Source organism: Macaca nemestrina, chromosome 5 (genome assembly GCF_043159975.1).
Source record: "Macaca nemestrina isolate mMacNem1 chromosome 5, mMacNem.hap1, whole genome shotgun sequence".
NCBI lineage: Eukaryota > Metazoa > Chordata > Mammalia > Primates > Cercopithecidae > Macaca > Macaca nemestrina.
In genome coordinates this window covers 116,023,106-116,037,897 of record NC_092129.1, presented here as the reverse complement: position 1 = coordinate 116,037,897, position 14,792 = coordinate 116,023,106, and the positions used below count along the sequence as shown (strand labels likewise).

The 14,792-nt window shown below is 33.9% G+C and overlaps 1 protein-coding gene across 3 annotated transcripts in view; it reads left to right on the top strand.

The window, feature by feature from the left end:
* LOC105479487 (collagen type XIX alpha 1 chain) overlaps positions 1-14,792 on the top strand; it is a 334,678-nt gene that overhangs the window by 82,078 nt on the left and 237,808 nt on the right. For all 3 annotated transcript variants that reach the window (XM_011737482.3, XM_011737483.3, XM_011737484.3), the window contains exons 10-11: positions 5,569-5,613; positions 8,099-8,143. In XM_011737482.3, coding sequence (XP_011735784.2) covers positions 5,569-5,613; positions 8,099-8,143 — 90 coding nt within the window. The remainder of the gene's footprint in view (positions 1-5,568; positions 5,614-8,098; positions 8,144-14,792) is intronic.

Below are 14,792 nucleotides of genomic sequence, written 5' to 3'. Positions count from 1 at the left end.
TGTTAGAAAACTTTGCTGAGAAAAGATTGGGAAAGGCCCCCAATGCCAGCAACACTCTCGTGAAAGTCCTTCATACTTTCTACAGAAGCATAATTTAGGGAAACAAGGGAATTTCTTCTTTGCACAACAAAGTTTACAGGTATTGCTTCCTAGAATTAAATATAATAGAAGTGTGTGCATCTCCAGAATTTGCTTGCCATTTTCTCATGGAGAAAATATGCTCTTCCCTCTCTCTCAAACACAAATATTTAAGTTATATTGCTTTCTTTTTATCCAAACTAGATTTGAAGATCTCCTAACTTTCTTACAACATTGTTAGGGTGTGTTCGTTCTCCATATCTTCATAACCATTTACTTCAGAGCTAGACATAAGTAACCAATGGCTTCCATGCATTTAAGGTCCAGTAATGCACTAGACATATAAAGTACTCATCACGAGGAATACTCCAGGCAGGAAATAGTTTGCAGTTACTGCTATCTCATTGTCCTCAATTAAGAGCTGACCGACACTGTCCTTCTCTTTATGTCTTAAATCATCTTTCACTTGTTAGAATCCTCTATTCAGATGTCAATCCCTATACTTCAGATATTTCAGTAGATGATTCACATTAAATAAGTATTTCTGTAGTATTTTTATGAAGTTTCAAATTTTTTTTAAAAACTGTCTTACAGTTAGTCTCACAATACAGTGAAAAGCCCAAACACTTGTGCTGACAGTTTGAGAAAATCATCACAGTTACATAGGAGCCCAGATTTTGTAGTGGGTTCTACAACATTGACTAAAGCTTAATTCCCTGGCTTTGCTATGTATAGGAAGAAACTTTTACCTCTCCAAGACATTTCAAAATCACTTGGGTTTTCTTTTTGTTTTTTATTTGAACAACTCTTAGTACAACTTGTATTTAATTAATTTGAAAAAGGATTGTAAAATAACATCCCTTTGACAGGAAAACTTAAGGGTTGTAGTTGATTACAAATGTAGCATATGTAAGCAATTTAGTTTTTAACAAAAGCAAGTTGTATTAATAGAAGTACAAAACTGTATAGTATCCAGAACAAAGTGTGTGTGCATGCGTCTGTGTGTGTGTGTGTGTGTGTGAGAGAGAGAGAGAGAGAGAGAGAGACAGAGAGAGAGAGAGAGAGAAAGTGAGAGAAGAGAAAGAGATGGTCCTGTTCTCTATTCCGTGTGAATAAGACCATTTCTGGAATGATGTGCTGAGTTCTGAGTGCCACATTTTAAAAGACATGACTGACCAGTGTGTGCCCAGAGAACAGGGACCATAGTATTAAGAGACTCCAAACTATCATTTGAAAAATGCGTGGTTTACTGAATAGAAGACTGATAGTGGCACAAGGGATGTCATGTATAAGACCTATAACATTTATTTTTTCTGTGTAATTGCAGACAGAAGAAATAAGACTGATGGGCAAAATATGGGGAAGGTTAATTTGGGTTCAGAAAGCATTTATTCAGTAACCACACAGTGACTTTTTTTTTCTTTGCTCTCCACAATGCAAATTAAGCAGCAAAAGTACTTGACTTTAAGCTTTAAATAGAATCGGTGCCTTATCAGATTCTTTGGTGGAGTTGTTATACATAAATGCATGAATTTATATTTGCCTTTATATTTAAGAATGCCCATCCTGCTTGTTTTCTAGGCATATGCACCTGTATATACCTATGTACACACATATATATACACACTCAGGATAGTAGATTTTAAGAGAATAGATGTTGAGTTAGCTACCACTAGCCACCCATACATACATCACTATGATCAAGACATGTATTGACTCATAAGAATAAATAATAATAGGATCTCATTCATTTAAGATTAAAGTTATAAATTGGCCTTATTCTGAGCATTAATGTGATTAAAATATCCCCATGCATTAACTGCATTAAGGATTCAACAAATATAAATCATTCAAAAAGTTTGAGATTTTAAACTCTATGCTATGTACATATTTTTTAACTTGGTAATTTATTTCTTAGAATGAAGTCCCAAAATATAGAAGGAAAAACTTCTCCCCTTGAAATAAAAGGACTTAAACTGGATATCTGAAAAAAATAAAAATATATAGGTTTTAAAAAATTTCCTGAAATATGTAATGGACTGCCAACAGTTTAAGAACCATAAAATATTTCAATTTCTAAAGATTATGGCTGAATAAAGCAGGACTATAGTCAGTAATGTAGAAGTCACCTTAGTAATACACAAAATCAAAATCAGATTTACTTTTTTCTGCCTGTTTTATTGGTTTTAGTTCCAGAATCCTGGCATTCCACTTCTGATATTTCTTCTAGTTATTTCATGCAATATTCAACTTAAGTAAATTTTCTTTTAATAAATATGAACTAATTAAAGGGGAAGTATTGATATATATCAAGTGGACATTAAATTCATATAGAGGGTTATGCTCCTAGAAAACTATGCTCTAAGTAAAATGATGGGTCAATTTTTTCAATACAGAAATATTATAATAGGATCTCAGACATTTTAATCAAAGGCTAAATGCCTAACTGTTAAAAAAAAATCATCACAAAACTAGTCAAAGGCTAGTTATTTGCAAATTTTTTATTTACCTGCTTGCTTTATCTTTATTTGCTTGGTCTCATTAGTACTAGGTTTGCAAACTATAGCCCTAGGGAATGTGATTTTTTTTTTCTTTTTCATCAAATGTCCTCTAGACAATATATATTTCCCGCACAATAAGAAATACATTGCTTCCAATGTCAAAAGAATCAAGAAAACTAATAATAATTTATAGTTTATGACTAGCTGTGTTTACTATTGAAAAATATGCAGTGATTACAAGGAGGTAAAATTAAATCCTGTGATCAGTTTTTCAGAAAGCAACCAGCTGAACCTAAACTTCACCTAACTTTGTCCTAAAAACTTCTCAAAGAGGTTATTTTGAATTTTGGAAAGGGTACTTTTTGATTGTCCTGTGAAGTTAAAGACAAGCTACGTATCATAGTAATAACCCAGGCAACGGTACTATCAGCAGCAACGTTAGATTTCGCCTGCTTTATATTACACGTATTTATTAACTTGTCTTCCTGTAGTTTGAATTTGTACCTGAAAAGGAATACAAGTCCTTTCATAGAAAACCCTATAATGAAAAAAACATTCCTCAGAAATAGGTTTTGAAAGTTATCGTTTCTATGGGAATCATTTATTGTGATTTTCTTTCAATAATGAACTGAAGTATTGATTGGAAGCCAAAGAAGAAGCATCTTATTTCTTCCTTGGACTGAAATTTTGAGGAAGGAGAGACAGCGGGAGTTCAGAAAAGAAAACTAATGTATACCTTCCAGTAATTTTAGGAGGATATTTATTTTATGAATAGAATTAAATTTGCCCTCAAAGTGCTTGTGGCGCCTAGAACTTTAAACCTGGTTGTCAGAGGGAGCATAAAGAAAGACTTCTTCTGTTGACATAAGTTAGGTTTTAGATAAACACATTTCCTATGAGATAATCAGTGATGTCCACTGAGTTATCATTGAGTCTAGAATTATGTTTATAAAACACATTCAGTCAAGAAAGAGCAGAGACCATTTAATGCTGGCCACAGGAAACACAGTATTTTAATTACAACAATCATAAAACCAGTGTCCATTAAAGACATATTCTCAATATCACAGCTTTAGAGAGTTTTGGTACCCAGTTAACAGTGCATCTAGGTGTAACCCTAACCTGACATATGGCAGGGTAGGACTTTGGGTGCCAGTACTCAGAGCACCTGCTACACGAGTGGGCCGTGAGCAAAGATAAAGAGGAGATACCATCACACCTTTTTTTCCCAAAAAAGTATTTTTGGCAGTGTATACCATATTGGCATACTTTAATGGATAATATGCCATATCTCGTGATCGTGTGTAACTAGTAATATGATATAAAACATTATATTGGATCAACTGATGAAAATAATCTGCTCCTTATGGACAAGTGGACATACTTCTGTGATGAGTAACAGGAGCTTCATTTCCATAGACTGTTTCCTGGCACCAAATACTTAATGTGTTTTCACTATCACTTTATCAAATGATACTGGAAGTTTCTAATGTAGTTGTGTGATGCGTGAGGTCTCAAACTATAACAATTTGTTTAATGATAGAAATGTATTTATTATATAGATAAGTCGATTATATTTTGTTGATTCTCTAACATTTAATTACATTTAGCCGCAAAGTTTTACTTTAGTGTTTACTATATACTGTGATGATAGCCGTTATGCTGTAGAATACTTTGATAATTTAATCTAATATAAGAAAAACCTCAGTCTTTAAAATAATATGTGTGCATGTATGTAGCTGTACATCTCTGGTAAGAACCACTAAAACTTTCTTTAAAATGTGTTAATTAATGAAATAATGAAAATCTCCTTAGATTTAGACAGAATGTTGCTATTTTAAAGTTTAAAGATGTGAATTTTTCTTCATAGATTTTGAATTTTGCTTAAATAATTCAAATAAATGATAACTAACTGCTTTCTAGGGAATGTTTAAAAACTGTTATCTTATAAATTCATTGTAAATATTTGATAGAAATAAAGCAGTTCCATGAAATTGTTAGTGTATTTTGAGCTGTCTAAACCTGGAAACTCAGAAGCCAAAGTAAATTCCTATAAGAAGGAAAATTCCTAAAACTCCATTGAGAATACACACATCCTCCAAGGAGTATCTCATTCTAGCCTGTGTGATGTTTACAAACCAGACTTTTCAAAGAGATGACCCCAGAATTCCAGCAATGGAAACTGATAGGCATCTGTCTTTTTACCCAAGACAGAAACCAGATGAATAGAAAGAACTAAAAAGTATTCCAAGTAATTGCTTTATGTTAAATGGCACTGAGTATGTATTCAAAATTGATCTAATGGCAATCAGCAGATGTGGGTAAGAAAGTAAAACATGCTTGTACATATATAAGAATACACACACACACACACGTATATATATAATATATATAGTGATAAAAATTCTGATTTTAGGCAAGAAGTCACTTAAAGCCAGATTTAAATCTTTTTCCAAAGACAGTGTAGGGAGACAACAAGGTAAGCAGAGTTGAAGTGTTTGGGCTCAAATTCCAAGTCTACTGCCTATTACTGTGCAATGACCTGTAAGAAGGTCATTGAGGCAGTATTATCTTCCTGATAGTTTTGTTGTCAGAACAGCAGTGCTTGGCCCATAGAAAGCACGATGTCAGACTTCAATATTATTCCCAGAAGTTTCAAAGAGAGAAAATGAAATGAGATACTAAGTAACATGTGGAAAAAACATAGGCTGTAGGGGACCTCAGTCCCAATCTCAGGTAAGTTACTAGTTGGGTGACCTTTGACACGTTGCCAAACCTCTCAGAGCCTCCATTTCCCTATTTTAAAAATTGAGGTAACAGTCCTGGATTTGGGAAATAAGGAATAGATGGAAAGTCCCTATGCATGATGGATATTCCGCATTAGGCTACCTTTCCCCACAACACTAGAACTATTTGTTAAAGACCACAAAAACATCTGTGTTCATATATCTTTATGGATCATAAACATTATTCTGTGTACTTCTTTTAGGGTGAAAATGGTTTACATGGTGCTCCAGGATTACCTGGTCAAAAGGTAAAGAGTTGCTGAATGTTTCATCTGAGTTAAGAATTTTAACATGTTAAAAATAAATTTGCATATAATATTCTGAAATTTTATTTGATTAAGCTGAATTCACTCAAAGACTTTTAGAAAGCTATGGATGTCTTTTCAAAGAGAACTCGTGGAAGCAATCCCCTCTTGAAGGGACCATTCTAGGAGGAAGCTTTATCACAGAGCTTTAGTAAGATGCTTCTCCAAAGAACTAAATGATAGTGCTTTCTGGGGAACGTGGAAGTGTACATAGCTGCTCTGGAAATGTTTCTGCTTTTATTAGTCAGAGTCTAAAATGTACAATAGAACAAATTGTACTTCCTTTGACTGGTTTTGGTTACCTCTTGCTTATCTTCTTTTTTGTATATCCCAGATAGAACTAAACATAATAGTTACAATGACATAAAATATTAAATATTACAAAGATGCTGTAGACAACTATCTCTTCAAACATATTTTTCTTTCAGAACAAGGGATTCCTAATAAGTAAGGATTTTTGCATGGGCCAACCTGCCTCTTTCTGTGCCTGGTATCTTTCTCTTTACCAAGGGGAACTTTCTTTGTGCCCCTCTACTGTGCAAGGGCTACTTTCTTCTTCTGAGAAGAAGCATGGTTATCTGTGACAAGCATTACTGAAAACACAGGGACCATTATATTCCAGTTTCTTGGAGGGATGGGGAGCCACTTCAGGTGGGGCCAGCTGTCGTGATACCATCCAGATAATCCCGCCACAGGAGAGAGCATTATTGATGTAATATTAGATGCCCACCAAAGCCAAGCATATCATTTCTGTGCTCTGGAGATGTTTTACAGGTTTTGGCAGCAACATATCACAAGTTACTATGCATGTAGGTTTTTCTCTATAGCTGAAAATACCATTTAAAAAGATATGCACTTATTTATAGTTACAGATTGTGTTCAAGAATTTATTTACTTGGCCCAGTAAAGATAATAAGATTGAATTGGCAGCAATGAAATGGCAAGCTTCTGAATTTCTTCACAGCAGCTCTAGACAAAACCCACTGATACAGCATGTGCTGCATCTGCGAGTCGAGTTGCAAGCCAAGGGATGTGCAGATTTATCTGCTGGGAAATAGTTTTGGACTTTCCAGCAGCTGTTTGTGGTGGCTGCATCATGCTGACATTGTGACTGATGTATTGGAGGCGTTTAGCAGCTTCAATGTCAGCTTGAATTAACAGATCAAGTTAAAGTCTATATTTTAGGAAAAATGGTAGAAAAAAATATAGACCATGCATTCAGTGGTAAAAAGCAATACCTAACAACCGACCTATATTCTTTCCTGGTAACTTTTAGGGGGTAAATGAAGCAAAAATAATTATTTAATTAAATGTATGTAACACACACACTTACACACATATTACTTAATTATCTAATTATATTATCTAATTATGTATGCTATTTAATTATATAATCATATACATATATGCAATTATATGGGTATATATATAAAATAACATACTCACAGACTAAATATGTATGTATATATGCATGCACCTTTCTATATAGTAAAAAGCTGGCATTCCTTTTCATAGAATTAGTATAAGTTTTATATACCAAGGGTCAACTTGTTGAGGCATTACAGAAAAAATCTAGAGATCAGAAACCCTCTATCTCCTGTCTCTGTGCACTCAGGAAATGCTTGCTAAATGCTTCATGTGCTCCAGGCCCTCCAAGGGTGGAGAGCTGCACATGACCCGTTCCCAACATTCACTTGCTGGCTATGTTGTCATGAGTGCTTGATTCAATGAACTTTTGTTGATTGTGTGAATGAAACATCAGTTAAAGGGAGAAGTAAGCTTGTCAGATCAGAGAGGGTGTAGATGAAGAAAGGGAGACGTACACCTTTTAGTATAAATATGCTGATTGAGAGTCAGCAGCCCTCCAAGCACCAATCTTCTTTCTGTGACTGAGCCAGGATAGTGGACAGGAAAAAGCATAGCACTGGTGTCGAAGGTAGAGCCAGAACCCTTGGGTTCAAACCTGAACTCATTCATCATGAGATACTCATCAGAATGGTATTCCATAGGATTCAGCTTTCTAAGAAGGCTGTTTCCACTGAATCTAGTAAAATAAATAGTAATACTAAGAAGAATGGCTAACTTAGTCTTTGCCAGACACTATGAGGATGTGTCAAATTCTCAAATCAAACTGTTGAGGAAGATAGTATTATCATACTTATTTTATACTTGAGAAAATTCAGGCTTATCAAGATTAAATTGCCTTGGAAGTAGTGAAGCTGTAGCTTATAACTTAGAAAATGGTTGCTTTAGTGTTTAGAAATATTTAAATCTTATGTGACTTAATATTGGTTTAGAGCTTACATGTTAGAAATGGTTATTTATAATTATTGATTTTTAATTGTTAGAAACATCATTTTATTGTAAAAATTGCATGTATTGTAAGTATCATTTTTATTACTATATATATTTTATTCCTCTTCTACAGGGAGAGCAAGGTTTTGAAGGCAGCAAAGGAGAAACTGGTGAAAAGGTAAATATCTCTTTTTACATTCACGTCTGTAAAAATAAATTGTGTTCCTGAAAATGTTTTGAAATAGAATATTTAACTTGTTTTGTGCATTCCCTATAAGCAATTTAATAATTTTATAGACATAACTAAAACATTTGTTTCAATTAAGGTAGAGTAAATATATTAATGATTGCCAGAAATCTTTCTAAACTTATTTGGATGGTATTAATAGATATTTCTAGTTAAATTTGTGTGATTGATATGGAAATGATTTAAACATTTATAAAGCATTATATTTTTATATTGTGAAATCATTCACTAAGTATCCAATTATTTAAATAAATGCTTTGTTTATATGTACACTTGGTTTATCGGTGGAATTTTTTCCTGAAGGAATAAATTAGAACAACTAACTGTAAAAGTCAGGATCCCACAGAAAAGAGATGGCATACTAAAACTGGAATAATTTCAAAGAGTTTAATAAAAGCATGGTTTAAAAAGTATGGGCAAGGTATAAGAAAACCACAGGGATTGAGCAGTATCCCAGGTCAGGTTACAGCAGACTCCTTAAACACCACATAATTACCAGACAGAGAGGCAGAGAAACGTGTGGCGAAGGCTGGAGACAGTCCGCCCAAGATAAGCACATAAAAGGGGAGCCAGGACAATAAACACCTCCACCCCACTATCCTCCAGCCTTCAGCTCTCCTACTGGACCCCACTGGCCAAACCAAATTGAGAGCCAGTATGATGGAGGAAGCCTATAAGCCTCAGTCTCCCGAAGTCCAGAGCAGGTGGATAAGGGTGGACAGTGGATCTTGAGGGAACAATGGCAGATGCCAGCCTACTAATCTAAGTGCTGTCATTTAAAGTAACCTTCTTACAAAACTAAATTCTAAGTGGTTAATTTTACATGTTAATATTCTATTATAATAAATAATTACTGAAAGTCATTTGATAGTGAAAATATTTTAGCAATCATTGTTTTACAAATTTACAACTTTCTATTCAAAGTACTTTTCCTTCAGATAATCATTTGAATCCTTTTTCATTTCAAAAATCTAGTTTTGTTTTTAAATAAAACAAAAACAGTACCATTCTTTTGTTTAATAACTCTTGTATACATCAAATGTATATATGGAATTGGATGGCCAGGAGAGCTAGAAAGGAGAGTAATCTCAAATTAGACAGTATTGCCTGTATTTTGCTTTCTTGCCAGTGACCAGTTATTTGCTTTTTCAACAAGTGTTTATAGAGAGAATGAGCATCTATTATAATTATAAGACAAATTACACGTTACAAACTACATGATAATTACTTTTCCTCACAGAACTGAGAAAGAAAAAAGAATGGCTCTATAATAACCATACTTTTGGAGATCATTTCATTAAATGATGACTATTTTTAAGGTGAACGTCTTTTCTTAGAAATCCCTTGGACATTTTTCCTTTAGAATAACAGTCATTGGAAGGCCATGTCTTTAAATAAATGCTTCCTTTATACATATTCCTGATTTATTAAGTGGGATTTTACCTGTAGGAATAAGTAGTGAATAAGCGAAAACAGATATATTCTCTGTAATTTAAAGTCACAAATACACTAAAGTCTTAGTAGTTGTCTTGATAGTTTATATATATAGTAGGTATAGCTCAATAATAAATAGATTCTCACAGGCTACAAGGCATTAGAAAACCATTCACCATATTTGGCTTCAAGGATTTTCCTTCTAGTTCCTCATATCAATTAACTGTTGCATTTAAATAGTCAATTTCACTACAAGGTAGAAATATGTTTGTAGAATGATTGAAATATATTAGAAAAAAATAAAGCATCAAACAGAAAAGACAGTATGTACCTTGAATGAGAATCCCAATTTAGATGATTTATAGTCAGATATAAGATTCATGTAATAACCCTTATATTATTTTGATTGGTGCAAAAGTAATTACATGACACCAACCAAATAAAAATGATGTTCTGCTTTATTATTTACTGTATATTAAATTTTTGAGCTTTTTCAAAGTCAACATGCTATGTATTCTGACCCAGAACCACATGTATTTTTTCATAAGATAAATAATTGAGGTCTTGTAGTTCACTTTATTTCTAGATTAGAGTTAAACAAGAAAAGTCTATGAAACACTCGCATTGGTGTGACAACAGCATGAGAGTCTTGGATTACTCACAACATGATTTATTTTCTGAAGAAAGTCAATCTACCTTGTACTTTAAGGTTTTGTGGAAAACTGAGTATATAATCATTTTCTAAAAACCCACTTTTCTTCTTTAATTACCCTACTGTGGCCTTTACTGTGTTTGATTTGACTGAGTGACAAGTCACCAGTTGCAAAATACAACAATTCAGGACGTTGTTATTGGTCAGAGATGTCGTATCTTCCAGAAACACATAGTTACTGGTCAAAATATAAAAATTATATCAACTGCAAAAGGTAAACTACCATGTGATATTTTCAGCTGACATTTCTATAATGCAGTGGAAACCAAGTGGAGAAATCTGCTTCTCCCATTATGGCTACAAAACTAGCCTTCAGGCCAACCGAACTCAATAGACTAACAAAGTAGCTCCTCAAAGACTTGAACACTCTGTCCTTAGTCCTGAGAAAAACCTGTGGCACTAGAACAAGTATAAAGGACCTCATTTAAAGTATATTTCTGGATCTATAGAAACTTGTAACAACATTCCTGAACAAACACAATTCAGTCAAGTCAGTCCTGAAGTGAAAGTTATTTTAAGGGGTAGTTAGTTCTCTCAGAAAGGTTGCTGGTGCTGACATGACTCTCTCAGATGACAGCTATTTGCAGGTGTACCATGCTGTGGTTTATCATGTAGACCTGTAGCAATGACCCCATCCCACTTCGCCATCCCTAGCTGGCAAATTTAGGTGTGTATCACCCAAGGATCCTTGGGCTCTCCAACAGCATAACTCATGAGGCAGGAAGGACGGAGGACCCTCCCCACAGCTGAGATCTGTATTTTGGCTTCTCTGTCTCTATAGGAGTGGTCTTCTGGGGATTTTCCTTAGATTCCTTCAGTACTATTATTATAGTGCAGGCTGCTACTACAAGCAAAAGACAGAGTTCAATCCTCAGATAACAGTTATCCCCATAGGATCTATCAGCCTTCCCAGCAATGATTTTGTCAAACTCTTGTTATGTAACCAAATGTAAATGCATGAACTAAGCTCTTACATTACGTTAGGAAAAGGCCATTTAGCAAGGATTCATTCACATGCACTTCACTCCTTAACCCCCAGCCCAGGTTTTTACTTTATGTCCTTGTGAAGATAGAAATATTACTTGGTTACATTTATGAAAAGAAGCAGCAAATAGAAAATGAAATGTAAATATCTGCCTCATTATACCATTCAATATTTTTAAGTAATTGCTTCAAATCATATAATTTAGTTTGCTTTTAAAATGATGATTATTTTATGTTGTCACTCAAGCTCTAACTTGAAGTTTAAGAACTAATTTTCTCAACGTTAAACTTAACTGCAGAACCTATTGTTAAATACCATTTGATTGCGAGAAATATCCAGTGGCGACAGCTACTCATACCTTACTTTTCTTGATTTATTGCCTAAAATGTAGTCAATTTGGTTCACTGAAGAGTGATGTTTAACTTGGGCATATATGGTGGCAAATTCTTACCTGGATCTAAGATGCTTCTGTTGGTGTGGAAATTTTCCATTTGGGAAATTAAAGTTATCTGGCCTCTTGAGGGCCTCTTAAGTTTGATGAAAAGAAAAAAGCAATCAAATGAGCACTTCTTCGTGAACCATAAGACTGAAGGAGAGGTGGAGAGCATCCAACATGTGGCATATTCTGCAGCTCTGAGAGTTCGTGGTTGAGCAAGTTCTTGCTTTCTCTTGTTTAGGCTTCTTAGCATTATCTACTTTGATAATCTTGATTGCTGATCTTTTCTTCCACTCTGGGTTATACTAATAACAATAAATGCAGACACAAAACTAACAAGTGCATATGGTCCCTGCTTTAACTCCTCTCTTAAAACTGTTGTTGGAAAACTAGTTGTAAATTTCCAGTGACTTGTGATTTTTTTATTGTCTTCTTCTTACCAAAATATAATCTATATTCCAAAATGCCATATGAGATATGTATTTAAATTAGAAAACTGTGTTTGAATATTTATTACTCTGGTTTTATAGTGCTTGCAAATATTTTTCACCTGACAGAATCCACTGGAAAAGCATTCCACAGACCCCTATTCTTAGTTGATTTATTTAACTCTATATTGTTATAAAATTCTGTACAAAATGTAATTTTCAAATGAATACAATTATTTAAATGTCTATTATAACCTAGCATAAAGTACACATATACTTTACTACCCCCAAACTATCTGGGGTTATTTATAATTAAGTCATACATCTAAACATTTGTATTTCTTTTATCATCTGTCAACATCAGCTAATTTTCAGATGACATAATTCAAATTTTTGTAAGCCAGCCTAAAATAAAATATATTTAGGCTTGATGCTGATTTTATTAGTATTTATTTTATTGGCACTAATTTTCGATCTCCTGACCTCGTGATCCACCTGCCTTGGCCTCCCAAAGTGCTGGGATTACAGGTGTGAGCCACTGCACCCAGCCAGCACTAATTTTCTATGCCACGTTTTGCCTTCAGTGGTTACTTTTGAAGATGTGATGGGGGAATGGAAAATGCTTAACAGAAAATGTCTTCACTTACCTATTTCATAGGTTAGTCATTCATATTGTTTTCTTATCAAATGAATATTAAAAAACAGCAGCAGTGAATTCATTCTTGTTATTCTGTTGCTTTTTTGTTTTCACCATTAAAAATATGTCAGCAATCATGATATGTCTCATAAGCATGTTGGATCATTTACTTGGTAGCATTTTGTTCATTTATTTCAGATAGATAGATTTAACTTTTATATTTAACTTGTAACAGCAGAAGTTGGATAATCAGACTATTTTTATACCAGTATCACAAATAATGTCGCCTGCCAGCAACTTTCTAAAATATTGACTTCTAGCATTAAATGTCGTGAAATTATAGTAACTCAGAAAATCAATAGTGATCGTTTGCTACTAGAAATGTCAATTATGGCTTTAAATAAACCAGGACTTTTACACTGAAAAATCTTTTTACTTTTGTCAATTTCTCATTCAATTGTTGTGGTAATTACACATAGAACATGAGAATTTGAATGAGTGGTTGTGACTTTGGGCCACTTAAAATTTGGTATTGAGTGAGAAAAAGCCCACATGAGGATGTTTATATAATATACATAAACAATTATTCAGGACATTCTGGGACAGCATCTAGATCACTCAACAGGGAACCAACATTCTTAGTTTCTGGAGTACCACTCCAAAAAGAGCCTAGACTTGATGTTTATTTTGAAAGTGATGGTGACATGTCATAAAATAAATGGCTTCACATATCTTTGTGTTCTGTGTTCCAGTCCAGCTCTGTAATGCCAGCTGTGTAAACTTGGATATGTTCCTAGCTTTCTTTATCATAGTTTCCTCTTTTATAAATAAAGTTAGTTTCTACCTCATAGAATGATTGCAGGAATTAAATGAGTGCTGGTGAATAAAAGATATTCAATAAATGTTAATATCCTCAACAGCCAATATATAAAAGTAATATAAAATCTTAATATTTTGACAAAAATTGATTTGACAGAATTATTATATATCTTTATTTGAGTAATGTTAATTCCTAATTTTTCTTGTGAATAAGTAAATAAAAAGAGGATATAGTAGTTAGCTACTGATATGTAACAAATCACCCCAAAACTTAGTGACTTAAAACATTCATTTATTTAGCTTGTGATTATATGGTTTAGAAATTTACACTAGGCTTAGCTCAGTGATTTTTTTTTTTATCTCGGTTGACCTTATCTAAGTTCGTTCATACAATTCGCCTGTGTTATCTGCAGGTTGTGCATCCAGGAATTATGCATCTGTGGATTCACCCAACCGTGAATCAAAAATAAATATTGAGAAATAAAAATTAAAAATAACAATACAACAATAACAAATAATACAAGTAAAAAACAATATAATCTAATAACTACGTAGCATTTACATTGTATTAGGTATTATAAGTAAACTAGAAATTATTTAAAGTATATGGGAGGATATATGCAAATACTACTTCCTTTTTTTATAAGGGACTTGAGCATCCATGAACTTTGTTATCAGCAGGGGTCCTGGAACCAAACCCCAGCAGATTCTGGGGGAAGAGTGTATATCGCTTCTCAGTTGCCAGGTTGGCTGAGGGTGGCTGGGCTAGTTTGGCCTCTGCTAGACAACATGTCTCTACTCCAGATGATCTCTCATCTTCCAACAGTTATGCTGGACTTGTCCTCAAGGTGAAGGCAGGGATCCAAAAAGAGGAAGCAGAAGCATAAAAAACCTCTTTAACCTCCTTGCTCAAAGCTAGCTTGCCCCCACCTCCACCACCACCATGTTCTATTGGTGAAAGCCAGTCTCAAGCTCAGCCTAGATTCAAGGAGTAGGAAAACAGATTCCACCTCTTGATGAGAGAAGCTGCATAGACACATTGCAAAGGGTGTAAATATATGGAGGGGTGAAAAAAGGGGCCATTTTATAATAAATCTAACACAAATGATATAAAATTTTATTTTAAATT